Here is an 18,286-nt window from a genome sequence, read left to right on the forward strand (position 1 = left end):
TCATCTTGTCCTTCACAAAACTCATTTTGAGCCCCCTTGCGGGTCTGACGCTGTTTTAAATCCTAGGGACACCGATACTAGTAAAACACAGCCCTTGCCTTCCAGGTGCCCACAGATGAGGAGTGTGGAACAGTAATAGTCCCGCCCACCTTGTGATGGTGACAGCGTGTGCCCCTCCTCTGCCTCCTATGCCCTCCCTGGGACACACTGCACCTGACAGCAGTTTGTCCGACCCCCAGATCTGTCACAGGGATGCTGATGCTCGTGCCAGCCGGTTGCGATCGGAGTGAGAGAAGAGCAGTCATCCAACATCACAGGTGCCTTTGGGTGAGCATCAGTTTCACAGCACAGGCTCCCCACCCACCACTCCATCCTTCCTATCAGTTCACCCTCCCCATGCCCCAGCATCAGCTCCCTGAACCCGGGCCCTCCCTCCGCCCCTTACACACACACACACACACACACACACACACACTGGTACACATACCTGTAATACACACGCAGAGCTCCTGCAGCATCCTTCGTAGCGCTTGCCATGCTGTGGAATCATGTATTGTGTGACAGACCTGGCAGAGCACAGTGGTTAAGAGTGAAGGCCATGGAGCCAGGTTTTCTGAGTTTAAATCCCGGCTCTATCGCTTACAGGATGCATGGCCTTGGGCAGGGGGCTTACCCTTCTGTGCCTCAGTTTTCTCATCTGCTAAATGGGTGTAATAATGATACCTCCCTGTCAGGTTTGTGAAGATTGAATAACCTGATATGAATACAGGGTTCAACAAGTGCCCCATAGCTGCTATGGTAGTTGTAGTGAACTTTTTCATTATTATAATAATACTCCAATATGAGTCACAGTACCTATAACAATAGTGATGCCAATATTATGCTTATTATTATTACCATCATCATTACTATATGATTAATGTCTGTCTCTCACCATAAGTGAGCACCGTGGCAGGAGCAGCCATCTGTGTGGCTTGCCATTTTATCCCCACAGCAGGTGGCACCTAGTAGAGGCTCAAAACGTATTTGTTGAATGAATGAATGAATGAATGAATGAATGAATGAATAGACAAAACAGTGAAGGAAAAAATGAGTCCTCCTGCTCATTGGGTGTTATCAAATGGCTTCTTCAAAAGCATCATTGCCACGCACAGCACGGACCCCACGATAATGTCCACAAGTCCTCTGTGATCGGCTCCACCCATGTCCACGTGGAAGGGCCTCACCTCCCTCTTCCTGTATGACTGGCCTCCACTCGCCTTTACCGCAGCCTCACTCTTTCCCACCGCATAGGTGTCTGGGAAAGTGCTGCTGTCCAAGGGGAGAGAGGCCTGGACTCCTCTGTGATGGCAAGCAGTGGAGCTGGTGCGTGTACCAGATCCCCTGCCCCCCACATCATCTGTGTCACCCCTGCCTTGCCTTGGTGCCCTACACAGGAGGCGAGCTCCTGCCTGGTGCCAGCACCTGCTGACCAGGAGTCCCCAGAAGATGGACAGAGCACCGTGCTCAGGCCCGCATCCCGTGTGGTGTTCCAGGCAGTGCACCATCGCCTGAGTCTGCGGTTCTTGGCAGCCGTCCCCACGCCTGGCCCAGATACCATGTCTGCATTCCACAGCCGTCTGAAGCCATTGAGCAAAGCAGCTGCTGAAGCCACGTGCCCAGAACATTTGTCCATTATCTTAGGAACCTGTGCATAATTGGGGAGTAATCACCAGAGGTGTTCCTGCATTTTGCAGTTGCAGGGCGTTTTCCAAGAGTCTGGGAGTCCTTTAGCCACGGGGACAGGGGGGACGTGGCGAGGCATTTTGCTCCGAGAGTGCAGGCGCCGTCTGGAAGGGTGCGGGAGGCTACTACACACAGGTCCCCTGGCCACTCGCTGGTCAGCGGCTAAGAGTTCTCACATTTGGGCCCCAAATCACAGAAGTTGGAGCTTTGGCTTTGCCGCTGTTATTTTGCAAATGGTGGGCATTGTTACTGCACAGCCCAACCCGGTGCCCCCCCTGGGCGACCTGCTGCAGCTCGCTGAGGTCCCCATCCCCCTGACCTCACCCTTCACCTTCAAGCTCAGTGGTGGCCACTCAGAGTGTCACCCTCCCTCCTAGGTAACACCCCCCCCCCCCCCCGCCCCCGCAGAGCTGGGTTTGCTTATCTGAGTTGCCTAGGGGGCCCTGGGAAACAGAATGCTTAGGAATGCAGACGCAGGCCCCAGTCCTGCCTGGGGGTTGGGTGATGGGTAGTTTTGGGTGTGGTTCCTCTCTCGGCTTTTCTGTACATTCCACTGAAATCCTGACTTGATTACTTGCAAACAGGATGATCTTGGGCCTCAGGTTCCTAGAGTGTAGAAATGGGACTGCGATGTGCTCCTCGCCCGGCTCACTGTGGAGTCAATGAGCTGGAATTCCTCGTTGCTTAAGGCAGCGGCCGGCCCTTGCTAAGCAGCCAGTAAGGGCATTACCGTGACTGCTGTGCGAGGTGGTCATGAGTGCCCTCTTGGCTTTCGATTCAGAGCAGTTCCTGGTGTCCAGTGACTTGGGACCTCCCTCGGGACTCTGGGTTGTTCTTGTTTGAAGGTGTATGATTCACATGGTCCATGACCTGTAGTATATCCACAAGGTTGTACAACTGTTAGGACGCTCCAACTCCAGAACATTTCATCTCCCCAAAAAGAAATCCCATACCCTTTAGCAGTCACTCCCCATCCACCCTCCACACCAGCCCTGGGCAACCACTGGTCTGCTTTCTGTCTATGAATCTGCTTATTCTGAGCATCTTATAGAAAAAGAATCAACCAGTGTGTGGCTTCCTTCCTTGAGCATGTTTTCAAGGTTCCTGCGTGTTTGAGCATGTGTTAGTATTTCATTCCTTTTTATGGCTGAATAATATTCCATTGTGTGACTATACCACCTTCTTTGTATCCATTCATCAGCTGAGGGACCTGTGGGCTGTTATGAATAATGCTGCCATGAACGTTTGTGTACAAGTTTTGCATGGACATATATTTTCTGTTCTCTTGGGTATGTATGCAAACGTGGAGTTGCTAGGTCACATGGTAACTCCAGGTTTAACTTTCTGAGGTGCTGCCAAGCTCTCTTCCTCACAGCAGTTCTGCTGTGACTCGGGTGTTAGCTAAAGAAAAAGGGTCATTGGCAGGACCCGGGAAGGGAGAGGGTCCGATAACCTGCACCGGCAGCCCCTGTGCTCACACTCAAGCCTTCAGGCCCCCGCTCACAAACCCAGACTCCATCCCTGTAGAGAGACACAGGGGCATCGCTGCTGCCACACGCCTCCCCCTCCTCCTCACTGTCTCCCTTTTGCTAACTGTGTGTGTTCTTCGTAGTCTCCCTGCTGTAAACCACGCTACCCTCATCCTGTGTTCCCAACCTGCGGGGAACACTCCGGGCGTGGGGAAAGACTGCACCTGAGGCCGGGGTGCCTCACACTGCCTTCCGCCACTTTCTAGACCAGAAATGTTCTGAGCCAAAGAACAGTGTCCTCTCGGAGTCCCAGGGGAAGACAGTCATCTTGGGAGGCTTTTTCTTCTCGGGAACCCACTCCTTTAGGAATAAGTGAAGAAAGAACTGATCAGCTGCATCAACTTGGGCACATTATCCTCCCTGAGGCTCAGTCTCTTTCTCTGTAAAATGGGTTTAAAGTCACCTACCTGATAAGGGGGTTCAGTGAAATACTGTAGGCAATTGTTATGTTCAAGATAGTCAAGAAATGTGGGTTTTTCCCAGCCCCGCTGCCTCCTGGTCAGGTGGAACAGCTTATACATACACTGGTATTTATTCAGTCCCTTTTTTTCCTCTCCTTTTTTCCTCCCTCTCTCCCTCCCCGCCCCCCCATTCCCATCTCTTCACTTTCCCGTTCTCCTCTCCCATGCCTTCCTTTATGCTGCCTTCAGCTCCAGCTCCAGCTCCAAGCAGGGCCTCAGATCCTCCTGGTGTAGACCCAGGGAACTGCTCCCAGGAGGCAGCCCAGGGCAAATCCTCTTGGGTGATCGCTTGTGCCCTGGGTCGTTCTGCAGCACAGATTCCCGGGTCACGGTGGTGGCACACACAGCCAGGTGGTGTCCAGCCTGGCCACCCTGGGTCCCCAGGGCGTGCGGACTCCAGAGAGGGCACATGGGCTAGTTTTACCCGTGGGTCTCCCTGGGTTTCAGTTCCCTTCCCCAAGAGATCCAGGCCAGAGGCCAGAGCTTCGAGTTACACTCGGATTTGAAGTCACCCAAGAAGAGGCCTGTGCTGGGAGAGGAGGCCCCGGGGTCCTGGGTGCCGGCTCTGCCCGGTGCTGAGCTGGGTGGGGCCTGTGGGGCCCAAGACACACCTGCTGAGGGCCAGGGGCCAGACAAGGTGTGCAGCGGCTGTGGGTGAATAAGTGAGTGAATGAATGAATGAATGAATGGTTGTCCAGGCTGAGAGTTCAAAATGCACCGATTATTGTTGTTTAAATAACTTTATAAATAATGAGACATACAATTGATACAGAAAATTTAGCAAGCAGAAAAGCATGAAGGGACAAAAACCATAATCTCATTGCCTGTAAGAGGAATTTCTCCAAAAGTGCCAGTCACTGAACTCAGAAAACTGAAAAGCAAAGTGTCAAACCAAAAAGCTTCGTTTGGAATCACCGACTATGATGTCCCCCCTCTCCCCACCCTCCCGCCGTGTTGTGTGGGGACAAGTCTCCCAGGCAGGTTCCTCTGCGATGCCTCCCAGCCCTCACCCTGGACTTGAGGATCATGCTCTCTGTAAGTCCCGGTCCATGTAGCCGGTCCTCTCCACACAGTTAGCCTCTCGGGCCTCTGGGCGAGCCCACGCCCTCCTCCAGGACTGCATGTGCACACTCAGAAGGACAAGCCCCCAAGGAGAGACTCTGGGGTGCTCTGCCGGCCTCCCAGCCCCGAGCCTCTTTCCTCGGGAGATGTGTTTGCAGCACCTTTTCCCGCTCTTCCTGTTCCCAGTGTCCAAGGAACCCGAGGCGTGGGGAGACGGACCCTCCCAGAGCAGGCAGTGCGGGCCCAGCCGCCAGTGACCCCTGATGTGCCTTGTCTCTCGTTTCCAGCTGTCAGGAATGACAGGAACAAGAAGAAGAAGGAGCCGACGAAGCAGGAATGCACGGAGAGCTATGAAATGACGGCAGAGCTGGACGATCTCACAGAGAAGATCCGAAAAGCGCACCAGGAAACCTTCCCCTCGCTCTGCCAGCTGGGCAAGTACACCACGGTAAGAGACGCTTCCCGCTCCCGGGCTGCCGGCAGGATGGGCACAGGCCCCTGTGCACACGTGTATACACACACACACACACACACACACACAGGCACACATGCACACACACAGGCACAGGCTCTGCCCGGGGCCTGGAGGGGACCTCCACCCAAACTCGGCCCAGGACGTGCCTGTTGGCCCTGGGGCTGCGCAGGGGCACCTTCCTCCTTCCTGGAGTTGCCCTTGGACGCTCTCTATGAGGCCGGTGTTTCCTCCGATCAGTCACACGTGCACGCATCCCCCCGAGAAACTCGAATTGAGCACTTCCTCTACGCCAGGCCGTGCGGGAGGCACTGGCGACATGAACGGAAGGTAAGCTTGCTGCTTGCAGGGACTCGGGGTCTGGTGACGGAGACGAGTGAGGCAGGTGTTCCTTGGGTCACAACGGACACCTCTAAAGAGCCCAGTGGGGACCCGGCAAGTGGGGGGGGGGGGGCGGGCAAGGGATCAATCTTTTAAAAACACAGATCCGCATGTAAGATCCCCCCAAGATTATTGGGGCCCTCCCCTGGGCCAGGGTCTCGCTTGTGTATAACCCGTAAACCAAGGCCTGGAAAAGCACAAAATGGGTGTGGCCCTTCCCCAGGTAGGGAGGTGGCTGGGCGGTCCCCCTTTGTTCCCAGTATTCTGCTGGGAATGGCTCTCACTGAGGCTAGAAATAAAGAGAAGAGGGAGGGAGGGAGAGGAAGTGGGAGCAAAGGTAGGAGGCATATGTTTCCTGGTCTGGGATGAGCTGGTAGAGAAGTCATGAGGTACTTGAATTTTTAAAGTGCATTTTGTACATATTATGTTCTTTGATGAATATTCCTAGTGTGTGGCACTCAGTGAATATTTGTTGAATGAATGAATATAACTAGAATGTTGTTCTGGCCTCTTTAAGTGGCTTATGTTGTTTGCCTAGATGCTAGTAAACATACTTTTTTTAAAATGCAAGTATAGCCCTAGCATAGTGGTCGGCAAACTCATTAGTCAACAGAGCCAAATATCAACAGCACGATTGAAATTTCTTTTGAGAGCCAAATTTTTTAAACTTAAACTATATAGGTAGGTACATTGTTATTAACTTAATTAGGGTACTCCTAAGCTGGCCTTTGCTAAAAACTCAAGGGGCCAAAGAGCTGCATGTGGCTCGCGAGCCGCAGTTTGCCGACCACTGCCCTAGCCGGTTTGGCTCAGTGGATACAGCATCGGCCTGAGGACTGAAGGGTTCCAGGTTTGATTCTGGTCAAGGGCACATGACCAGGTTGCGGGCTCCATCCCCAGTAGGGGGCGTGCAGGAGGCAGCCAATCGATTATTCTCTCTCATCATGGATGTTTCTCTCCTTCTCCCTTCCTCTCTGAAATCAATAAATATATATATATTTTAAATGCAGATATATCAGCATTTGCTGGTTTGGTGACTGGTGTCCTAGGAAAAGAACAGTATGAAAGGCCATGACACAAGATGAAATGGCGTTGCCAGGTAGAGAAAAGAACAGTGAGTGCAGGGGTTGTGAAGTGATTCTTGGGGTGCACGCAGCCATGCATTTGGATGTGGGTGCCACAGTGTCACCTATAAAACAGGGATGGGGGCCAGGAGCAGGCCCAGAAGGTTTGCTGTGGAAATTGTTGCTAGAACGTGCCAGGGCAGCTTCTCAGGTGAGCATGAGGCTGGGCGGTTGGGTGGCACCAGCTGCTGGAGGGCTGGCATTAGACTAAACAGGTCCCCTTGCCAAACCCACGACTGGCTCAGGAAGCGGAGGAAGAACCTAGAGCCGGGCTTCCCAGATCTCAGCCGGGCTTCCTAACCCTCATTAAGATGCAGGTTCTGATTGGCAGGTCTGGGGTGGGACATAACTAACAAGGTCCCAGGTGGTGCTGGTGCTGCCAGTGCACAGACCACACTCTGCAAAGCCAAGGCCATGAACCTATTTTGAGTAGCAAGACCCGGATGACCTTCTGGGGCCTACCCAGACCCTTGGTGCCAGGGAGGAGAGACTCTGGGGTGCGCTACTCTTTAATCTGAGAAGGCACTGGCCTACCTGCCAGGCCAAGGGGGTGCTGGACTCAGTGGGCAAGCCCTCACTGAGCTTGGGGAGCACTGTCCTAGCCCAAAGCAGACCCAGAGCAGGACGTGGCTGGATACCATACGGGAGCTTCCCTTTTCAGTCAGGAGATGACGCAGGCCCGTCAACTGAGAGGCGGTGAAGGGTAATGCCATGTATCAAGAGCAAGGGTGCTGGAACCAGATGGATGTGGTTCAAACCTGCTCAGTCACCCATCAGCCACTTAACTTTCCTCCGCCTCATTTTTCCCATCTGTAAAATGGGGGTGATGGAAACGGGTTAGGAAGAGGAAATGAAACCATTCATGCAAAGCTTCTATGATGGGACCTGGGATGCATTTACACAGCAGGGATGCGACCACATATCCACTTCCTGGGTATGAACCGACCCTTCGGGGACCTGGTCTCATGCCAGGTGCGTGTTGGCCCTGCAGAGAAGTAAAATACGTAATAGCCAGGGCCAAGGAGCTTATCATTTATTCCTTTTAGAAGTAGTGATTGATTGCCAACTATAGTCCAGGCACTGTACTGGGCTGAGTATTAAGGTGAGTGCGTCCTGACCTAGGAACTAGGGAAACTGACTGAGGATGGGCCACAGGAGATGCCAGAAGGAGACAGTGAGAGAGAACAGGTGATCTGGAATGGTGGGATGGTGCTGAGAGTAAGTGGGAAGTGAGAAGGAAAAAACCTTGCAGAGCCTGGAATGCCGACTGAGGAATTTGTATTTTGGTCTGTAAATAATGGAGAGAAATGGACAGTTTGTGATCAGGAGTCTTTACTATTATCATCATCTTTATTATTACAGCTAATATTTATTGAGCACTTACTATGTGCCAGGGACCATGCTAAGGAATCTAAATCTATGAATTCCCTTACTCTTTACAGAGCTCTTACGAGGGGGGTACTGTTGCCCCCTTATGGCAGATGAGTAAGCTGAGGTGCAGAAGGGCTGCATAACTTTCCCCATGTCTCATAGCCAACACGTGGGGCTTGACCATGAACAGACGACTGCAAAGACAGCCCTTTTAACCGCTACTCCGTTCACAGACTACATCAGGAGGGCAGCGGGAGCCCCTGGGCATCTGGTTAGGAGGAGGTGGCAGTCATCTGGGAATCAATCCAACATTTAGCTCCAGAAAAGATGGAGCAAACGGGAACAGTCAGAGTAAGGAGGGCTTCCTGGAGGTGGAAACTTTTGAGCCAGGTTATAAGGAGAAAGACATTATAGGACAGTCCCTGGGATCATGTGCTGCTGTGTCAGGGCCCTCAGATGGAGATACCTTCCTCAGTCCCCCAGGCCCTGACTCACCTGGGAACCAGGTGCCATTGTGCCCACTCGGGTCTGGAGGGGAGGGCAGGGCAAACACAAAATACAGCACTCGACCCTCCTGGAACACGTGTCCTGTGTGGCCTGGCTTCCCCTGGGACCTGGGACCACAGTGCTCCTTCAGGACAGTCCTCTCTCTATGAGCACAGCCCCTCCCCGCCCCAAAGCCTCACGGGGGGTGGGGTAAGGGGGGGGTGTCTCTGCCACCTTCCCTGCCCCAGGCCTCCCGCTGAAATCAGTAGCCTCTCCTGTGGATTCTCATTATGCCATGGGTCCGCCTCCCCCTGCTTCCAGGCCAGCGAGGCTGCCTGCCCTGCCTCCTCAGAGGATGCAGCAGATGCTGTCAGGACCAGACCTGGGTCCCATCGCTCAGCGCCCCCGCCCCCAGGCCGCCTCTGGCTGCCAGAGCTGCTTGGCTCACGTGTGTGGCACCGATGCTCCTGGGAGAGGCCCACCCAATGACCAAAGGAAACGTGGGGAACAGCCCAGCCTCCTTGCCCCTGGCGCGGGATACCTCCTGCGGATCCTCTAAACCCTCTCTCCAGTCCCCCCCACCCCCCCACCCCCGGTGCCCACAGGGATGATCTTCACAGGCTGCCTGCCCTTCCCTGCCCCCTCCCACTCCTCCTCCAAGCTTCCTGGGATCTCTCCCCAAAGAAGCTGTTTGCATTCAAGTCCCAGTCTCGGGGTCTGCTTCTGCCTAAGGCAGGGGGGTTCGCTGAGGGCATCCAGGGCCCCTTCCCATTCACCCTCCTTTGGGGACAAGACACGTCAGTCCCCTGCTCATGCCCATTGTTCGAAGCAGGGACTTTCTGCACCTCTCGCCCAGCAGGGAAAGTGGAAGCGCCAAGTTTCATCTTCAGAGGCCGATCCCACAGCACAGGGCGGCCAGCCTCCCTCCAGGTGCCTGTGGCACGTTTGCAGGAGCGAGGCTGCCCTGAGACAGTCCCTCCTCCGGATGTCTCATGAGTTCTCCTCTCTGCACACAGACCTAGCCCTGTTTTTATCGGAAGCCACTCCAAATCCTTTCTGGAAGTAGCTGGGGGTATAAATAAATAACAGCAGCCATAACACATTCTCTGCAAGTTTCGAGTGAGCTTTTTTTTTTTTTTTAAGCGAGAGCTTTTTTTAGATGGGCGGTGGCTCCCACTGCCAGGAAACTCCCTGCCACCTTCACCAGCCTGGCACCTCTGTCGGGTGCCTTGGGAATACGTAGGCAGAGAGGAATTGAAGAGGCAGCGAGCCGCCCCCCTACAGATGTTGGAGAGAGAACTTCCTTTTTCTTCCCTAATTTGGGCAGGTTTGCTACCACAGGTCAGGCCCCGGAGGCAGCAGGCATGGGTAGGGAAGGCAGAAACATATGCCCACCACCTTCTGGGCCCAGGCGCGGGCAGAGGGCGCTTCAGAGCAAGTCTCCTTGGGAAGATTTCTAACCAGTGGCCCCTCCAAACACAAGGGGTGGGAGGGGATTCCATGTAGAAAAATGGGGAGTGGGGTGTGGCTACCGTATGGAGCTCTCCAAAATGGAACAAGGTTGTGAACCAGAGGAAACCTTCCGACTCTGGGGATACTTAACTCTGCTTCCTTAGGACAAACCCTAGCCACTACGTCATTTAGGCTTTGGGGCCTCTTAGACCCAGGTTCAAATCTCACCTGTGCTACTTAGGAGTTTCATGAGCATGGAGCATCCTGGAGCCTCAGCTTTCTTATCTACATAATGGGGTTTAAACAGTACCTACCTCCTGGGGTTACTGGGAAAGTAGAGGGGTGGGTGGGAAGGCGGGGGTTCCCGGCGGCCGCCCCAGCCTGGCCATCAGCTCAGCTGCGTCTGCTCCTGCCGTGTGGGGCCCTTCATCACCATGTAGAGCTTCATGGGACGTAAGCTGCCCTACGAGGGGCTCGTGAGGGTGAGCTGTGGAGATTTAAGGAGCCTTAATCTACTCGGAAACAATGACCACCAGCAGAATCATTAAGACTGTCAGGAGGTGAGCGCTTTAAAAGAGAAGGGTGTTGTGAGACGTTCCAGCCACATGTGGACTTGGCTTTTGTGTTAGCAACTAACACTGTGATCAGCTGAGAATCTGAATCTGACACACGGAGGTCGGTCGGCCTCCCAGGGAAGAGGGGGAGGTTAGAGTTAGGGTCAGGGTCAGGGTCAGGGTCAGGGCTAGGGTCAGGGTCAGGGCTAGGGCTAGGGCTAGAGATGACAATAGGGTGACTCAGGAGGGTGTGGTGGGAAGGAAAGGGAGTGCGTGGCTGTGGTAAGCCCAACCAAGGGGCTGCTCCGTGAGAAACCTATACAGAGAGAAATGGAACGTGGGTGATGGGAACCTTCGGGGGGCAGAATGTGCAAGGGCATCAGCATGGTCGAAGGGCAAAGACTTCGGGCCCAGGGCGAAGGGGGCCGCCTCAGCGGGGTGCCCAGCATTCCCAGGGAACCTTCATTAATGCTTCTTCCTTTTGAAGAAATGCAGGTTCCTCTTTAGCCTAAAAGAACAAGCAGCAGCCCTGATTCCACCCTGGGAGCTGCCACACGGGATTTTGAAGACACTGGTGATCCCCCCCACCCCACCTGCATTTTTTCGGTCTTGTCCTGAAAGTGAGGCCAGTCGGAAAAGCAGCGACGAACCAGCCTGCAGAAAAGGGACTCAGCTGCTGACAAAACGGCCATCTGATGGGATTTCAGAGTGGAGTTGGGCTTTTCTGCTGCTACAGGGGGCCCCAGGGGGCCCCAGGGTGTGCCCTCCCTCTGGGCCGCTGCTGCACAGCATTCTGGGAAGATGGCTGGGGCTCCTGCCTGGAGAGGGGGTTCCCTCCAGGTCCAAGGCAGCCAAGGGAGGATGGGGAGTTTGGGGGAGGCCTGCCTCGCCCCCTTCTGCTTTGCCTCTCCACCCCATTTCTCCCTGTCCACTCCCAACCCCCCCAACCCCACCCCCACCTCCTACCTCCAACCCCGGTTTCAGAAAAGCTGCAGAAAACCCACACATTCTGCACACCACCCCCCGCCCCCCCAACCACCTCCATCCCCAGCCACCGCAGGCCGCGCTGTCCATTCGCCACAGCTGGGAGATAATATATAAGCCATTTTCAACCTCGTGCCCATGAATCCAGCGCGCAGTCTAATAAAACACCAGGTTATTTTGTGTTTTATTAACTGCCTCTTCCCTTCAGTTTGCATAATAGTGAGTGAGATTTACATGCCGCGGAGACGGCTGTGCATTATTTTTAATAGAAGGTGCCACAGGCTGCTCCCTCTCAGGCCCGGGCGTGATGAAGTAACCTCATCCGATGCTGATGAAGATTTCGTTCACACTTGCTGGGCCGGGCCGATGTCTTTTTTTCCAGATGGATACTCTATTGCAAAATGATTCCCCGCAGTAGGCGCGCCTCTCCGCCCCTCTCCATCGCGTCTCCCTCCCAACCGGATAAACTGCCTATTAAATTTAATTACAGCCCGAATGGCGCACATCTTGATCTTATGTTCCCCCGAGTGCACTGTATTCCGCCAAGGTCCTTGAGGAGGGAGGACAATAAATCTGGAGGGCGCATGCCTACTTTCCGCAAAGAATAGTGCAGAAGGCAACACTGGCCACCAGCTTCTCAGGGCATGGATGGCATCCCTTATGGCAACGTTTCTTTCTGGCTTTGCTCACCAGCATTCAAGGCAGGAGCTAGTTTTACTGGCTCCGTGAACTGATTTCCACTGAGGGGAGGAACGAAGGACATGGGTGGGGGTGCATGGTATCTGTCAGGCCCCACTCAGGCCTGGGAGCCTTGCCTTTCCTTGGATAGCTCAGATCCACCTTCAGAGGCAACAGAGGCCTTGGCAGGGGGCCCAGGCCCCAGCCTAGGAGAGCCTCAGCCTCAAAACCATAGTTGTACTGAGATATTTTAAATAAGCACATGCCCTAACCGGTTTGGCTCAGTGGATAGAGCGTCGGCCTGCAAACTGAAAGGTCCCAGGTTTGATTCCAGTCAAGGGCATGTACCTTGGTTGCGGGCACATCTCCAGTAGGGGGTGTGCAGGAGGCAGCTGATCGATGTTTCTCTCTCATCGATGTTTCCTCTCCCTTCCTCTCTGTAAAAATCAATAAAATATATAAAAAATAAAAAATAAATAAGCACAGGCTTATGGGAACTTCATTCACTCATTGATTCTTTCAGCTCATATTTCTTTAAGGGCCATGTGCCAGGCACTGTTGCAGGCACGATACAGGAATGAAAAATGAGACAAGCCCGGCAGGTATGGCTCAGTGGTTGGGTGTCAACCTATGAACCAGGAGGTCATGGTTCAATTCCATCAAAGGCACATTCCTGGGTTGCAGACTCGATCCCTAGTAGGGGGCGAGCAGGAGGCAGTTGATCAATGATTCTCATCATTGATGTTTCTTTCTCTCTCTCCCTCTCCCTTCCTCTCTTAAATCAATCAAAATATATCTTTAAAAAATGAGACAAGAAGGCCTGTATAATGAGTGCCTGGCAGGGTGTTAGGAGATCAGTGCTATAAACATGGAGCAGGATGGGAGTGGGGGGCCGTCATCTGCAGTGCAGCGGTGGAGGGTCCTGGCTTTTCTGTTTTGGGCAGTGAGGGGCTGAAAGTAAAATCTGTTTAATTACGTATTTAATTCTTTACTAATAATGTTTTACTTTTTCCAATTCTTGAAATGTTTTTTTTCCTCATTGTATTCAGTACAGGAAATACCAGTATCTATGGACGAGTAGAAATTATTATATACCATTATGGAAATATATACAGACATCATGCCAGCAGAGCAACATATATTGAAAACCCCAAGCATAGGCTACCTACAATATAATTAAGGATGTAGGGCAGTGTTTTCTTCTGCAAAATGAGCTAAGTAATTCTACATGTGTAGAGAGAGATTTTTTCAGAGGTCCAAATTACAAATATAATACTAAGAGACGCTCGTTCCCTTTTTTCTTTATAATCTATCAGGTTATAGTTTATGAAATGTCAAGTCAAATGAACAATGCAAATTTTATCTTTTTTAAAGGTATAGTCTTAGGAGTTTGGCAAACGTATGCAGCCAAACATAAGCTTCCTTTGTCGTCACTGCTGACTAGCCCTCTGCCGCCTGGTGTGCCACAGCTTATCCATTCATCAGTTAATGAGCATCTGGGTGGAGCTGCTGTTGATCTATAGGTTTCCCTTTCCATTTCTTTATTCCCTTGCAATGTCTCTGTCGAAGAAAGCAGTCCTTTGGGTTTATGGGGTCTCTCGCCTCTTGGGTGTTGACAGTTGCATCCCACGTGGTGTAGTTCAGCACGCTCCTCTGTCTCCTGGCTTTCCTGTCGTTAGAGCTAGATGCGCGCTGTGATTCTGGGTTGACGTTTCAGAGGCAGTGGTACGTGTTTCCATCAGGACACCCAATTGTCAGGCTGCCTCTTTTTAAGATAATAGCAACCACTGATGGTTAGTGCCTAGAGCCAGTCCTTCTTCAGAGTTCTAGCATGGTGACTCCTTATTCCATTATTCTGTCATTTATTACTGGATCTAGAGGCCCAGTGCACGAATTCGTGCACCAGTAGGGTCCCTCAGCCTGGCCTGCAGGATTGGGGCAGAACCCACTCTCAGACCTCCCCCGAGGGGTCCTGGATTACGAGAGGGCACAGGCCAGGCCAAGGGACCCCACCAGTGCACAATTGGGGGTGGGGAGGGACACAGGAGGTTGGCCAGCCAGGAGGGTACACAGGAGGGCTCTAGGGTATGTCCCGCCTGTCTTGCTTCATCCCGATCGGCCAGACCCCAGCAGCAAGCTAACCTACCAGTTAGAGCATCTGCCCCCTGGTGGTCAGTGCACATCATAGCAAGTGGTTGAGCGGCCTTAGCATATCATTAGCATATTATGTTTTGATTGGTTGAATGGCCGACTGGACAACCAGACACTTAGCATATTAGACTTTTATTATATAGGATAGTTGCACAAAGAGAAATCCACCTCGCCTACCATTTGGTGATCCAGTGATAAGGAATAAGATTTTGAGCATTTTTAAAAGGTAAATCCAAGCTGAAAACTCGGCCAAACCACCAGGATGCTCCCTGATCAAGACTGACATGCAGGCGCATTATCAGGAAATGTGCTGAGTTTCCTGCCTCCCCTGGGGCTCCCCAGCAACTGTGGTGTCTTCTCTCCCTCTTAGAATTCCAGTGCTGACCATCGAGTCCGACTGGACCTGGGCCTCTGGGACAAATTCAGTGAACTGGCCACCAAGTGCATTATCAAGATCGTGGAGTTTGCTAAACGCCTGCCAGGCTTCACCAGCTTGACCATCGCAGACCAGATCACCCTGCTGAAGGCCGCCTGCCTGGACATCCTGGTAGGTGCCCTTCTGACCTGTTAGTAAGGGGCTTGGGGCGGGCGGAATCGGAGACTGAGATGCTTTGAAGACCTCCAGAGGCTCCGGTTCCCTGATCTCTCTTCCTGCCACCTCCTTGGCACCAAGTCCCATCCTCCCAGCCTGCACCTCCGTTCAGCTGCCAAAGGCTCAGAGACCCCCTGGAGTTGGACAGAACCTTCCAACCCTCTCTACATGGTGTGGGAACCCCCCCCCCATATGACCTTGGGAACAGGTCCAGCCAGTCTTGGTCACAGACCTCCAGCGACAGCTTGTTCCCCTTCAACCCCTCCCATGGGACAGTGCTGTAGGTCTTTGAAAGGCCTCCAGGCTAAACCGACTGGAGGTGGCCCATAGCAACCTTGTCCCATCCCCTGATCTCACACCATCACTATTGGTGGCCTTAGGAAATCTTTTTATTCCATGGGCCTCAGTTTCCCCAACTGTGCACAGGGGATCCCTGACACCCCTCCACTTCTGCTGTTCTCACACTGTGACTTCTAGGGCCCTAGATGGGTGAGGGCGCTGTCACACCTTGTCCTCTACAGATCTCTGCTGGCTGGATGCCCACTCTCCCTGGTGGAGGCTTCAGGGGCGGGGCGATCAGTTCTGTCTAAGGCGGTTTTCTTGGGTGGAGAATCAGCTCCCATTAGAGGTGGCAGGGGCATGTCCTGCCTGGGAGACTGTATGCTGACAGGCCTCCGGGGAACATGGATGGGAGGTTGGCCCCCGGGTAGGCATGAGAAAATAGGGAAGGGACAATTAGCTTTTGAGGTACTTTCAAAGCGTAGATTTTTCTTTTTATTACATCTTTCATAGCTTTGGGTATAAACAATTCTGCAAAGCAGTTACTTACTATAATTAAACCCACACACAGTCCTGCTCAGGTGGAGAGAGGACCCTGGAAGGGCGGTCGTGCAGGAAGCTTGAATGTTGTGTCTTTCTGCTTGCAAGTTGGATCTGTGGGAGTGGTAATGATTACTCAGTAGCCTACAGGCTCCAGGAATCCTGAGAGTATATGTGGCATTTTTTTTTATTTTTTTTTAAATATATTTTATTGATATTTTACAGAGAGGAAGGGAGAGGATAGAGAGCTAGAAACATCGATGAGAGAGAAACATCGATCAGCTGCCTCCTGCACACCCCCCACTGGGGATGTGCCCGCAACCAAGGCACATGCCCTTAACCGGAACCGAACCCGGGACCCTTCAGTCCGCAGGCCGACGCTCTATCCACTGAGCCAAACCGGTTTCGGCTATGTGGCATTTTTTTCTTCTCATAAAATCAGTGGGTTTGGGCTGAACCTAAGAACGTTAAAACAAACAAAAAAAATAAATAAACATGAAACATCCAAGCAACATCGATCTGTCACAAACCCATACCCTATAGAGTTTGCAAACCTCAGCTCATTTGCACCTCACACAACTCAGCCTGGGAACAGAGATTCAGCCCATTTTACAGATAACGAGCTAGAGGCTAGGTAAGTCACCCAACTCCGGTGAGTGCTGGAGCCCAAACTCAAGCCCCAAGTCTTGGGACTCCAAAGCCATGAGAAGTACAGACATGAGAGTATTAGAAACATAAACAGGATGTGGTATGGGAGGTGGGGGCCATGTGGAGAGAACTAGCTAGACCAGTGGTCGGCAAACTCATTAGTCAACAGAGCCGCAGTTTGCCGACCACTGAGCTAGACCACCAGAGATTATGAGAGGCAACTTGGGCAAATCAATAATCTATATATATATAAAAGCCTAATATGCAAATTGCCCCCATGGGAGTTTGACCAAGAGACCAATTGCTCGCTATGACATGAGCTGACCACCAGGGGGCAGCGCAGAACAAAGGAAAGCCCCGGCTGGCAGCCAAAAGGCACCGCTCAGCCCTGATCGCTGGCCAGGCCTAGGGACCCTACCTGTGCATGAATTTCGTGCACCAGGCCTCTAGTGACATTAGTAATGATCTAGTAGAATAATTAACTTATTAATGCTTGGCTCACAAGTGCTTCAAATGTAGCACTCAGTAGAATTTCCCCTAAACCTCAGAACACCCCCAATATATTAGTGGAGACTGGGTGATTGGCACATGAATAGAGAGAGGTGCCCAGAGGCCTTGATCGGCTGAGTGATGGGTGAGGTGACACACAGCCAGTCAGAGCCTGCACCCCAGGGAAGGCTGTGGGATTCTGAGGCCACCAAGCGGCGTCCAGAGCCTTCCTGATGCTCGGGCTCCGACTTTGGCCCTCTCTCTGCTCGTTTCTTAGTTCTCTGCTTGTCTAGCTGCCAGGTGGTGACAGTATGAGAGTCCCTCGATTCCAGCCCTTTGGGAAAGAAAGATGGAATGCAAGGGATGTGAGGGATGCTTTGAGATCCTTCCACAATGCCACCTGCTTCATGATCAGGGTGCTTAGATCCCTTCTTAAAATCCCATCCACCTTCCAGCAGCCATCTGCCTACATCTCACATGTACTCCCCAGGCTTGCTCATGGATCTAAGATTTAGCCCTTAGCCCCTTGGTGGAGACAGGGAGAACAGGAACTAATACTGTGACCTTTGTAAAGTTATTTAACCTCTCCAAGCCTCAGTTTATCTATATATAAAATAAGAATAGAGAGAAACCAAGATGGCGGCATAGGTAAACACCTAAACTGCTGCCTCGCACAACAATATCAAAACTACAACTAAAAGACAAAACAGATACCATCCACAACCACAGGAAAGCTGGCTGAGTGGAAATTCTACAACTAGAAGGAAAGGGGAAAGCACATTGAGACTCAGAGGATCTGCAAAAGGCTGAGGTACGGAGACACGCGTGTGGAAAGGATGGGCAGCTGAATGCACGGGTGGCTGAGTGCATGGCTGGCTTTCTAAAGCGGTAGGGAGATGGAAGCTCCCAACTGCACTGAACTCCAGTCCCGGGTGAGACTCTGGGAAACCAGACTCATTCGGGGGGAATCTGAACTGTCAGGAAAAGAGAAAGCACACTGAGACTCAGGGGAGTGGCGGAAGGCAGAGGTCCGGAGGCGCACGCATGCAGAGAGGACTGACTGCTGAGTGCACGGGGGCTGAGTGTACGGCTGCCTTTCTAAAGCGGGAGGGAGACGGAAGCTCCTGACTGCACTGAACTCCAGTTCGAGGCGAGTTTCTGGGAACCCAGACTCATTCAGGGAGAAACTGGACTGCCTGGCAGCGGGTGAAACTCGAGGGCGGCTTTCTCTCAGAGGTGCTTGCAGCGATTACTGAGGGACACTGAGACCCAGGGGCTTCATAGGGCAGGGCTGACGGGAAGCCAAGG

At 52.6% G+C, this 18,286-nt stretch overlaps 1 protein-coding gene across 6 annotated transcripts in view; it reads left to right on the forward strand.

The window, feature by feature from the left end:
• RARB (retinoic acid receptor beta) overlaps positions 1 to 18,286 on the forward strand; it is a 728,677-nt gene that overhangs the window by 626,588 nt on the left and 83,803 nt on the right. For all 6 annotated transcript variants that reach the window (XM_080674944.1, XM_080674948.1, XM_080674945.1 and 3 more), the window contains 2 exons: positions 5,065 to 5,225; positions 14,801 to 14,977. In XM_080674944.1, coding sequence (XP_080531070.1) covers positions 5,065 to 5,225; positions 14,801 to 14,977 — 338 coding nt within the window. The remainder of the gene's footprint in view (positions 1 to 5,064; positions 5,226 to 14,800; positions 14,978 to 18,286) is intronic.

Source organism: Plecotus auritus (assembly GCF_963455305.1).
Source record: "Plecotus auritus genome assembly, chromosome: 6".
Lineage (NCBI taxonomy): Eukaryota > Metazoa > Chordata > Mammalia > Chiroptera > Vespertilionidae > Plecotus > Plecotus auritus.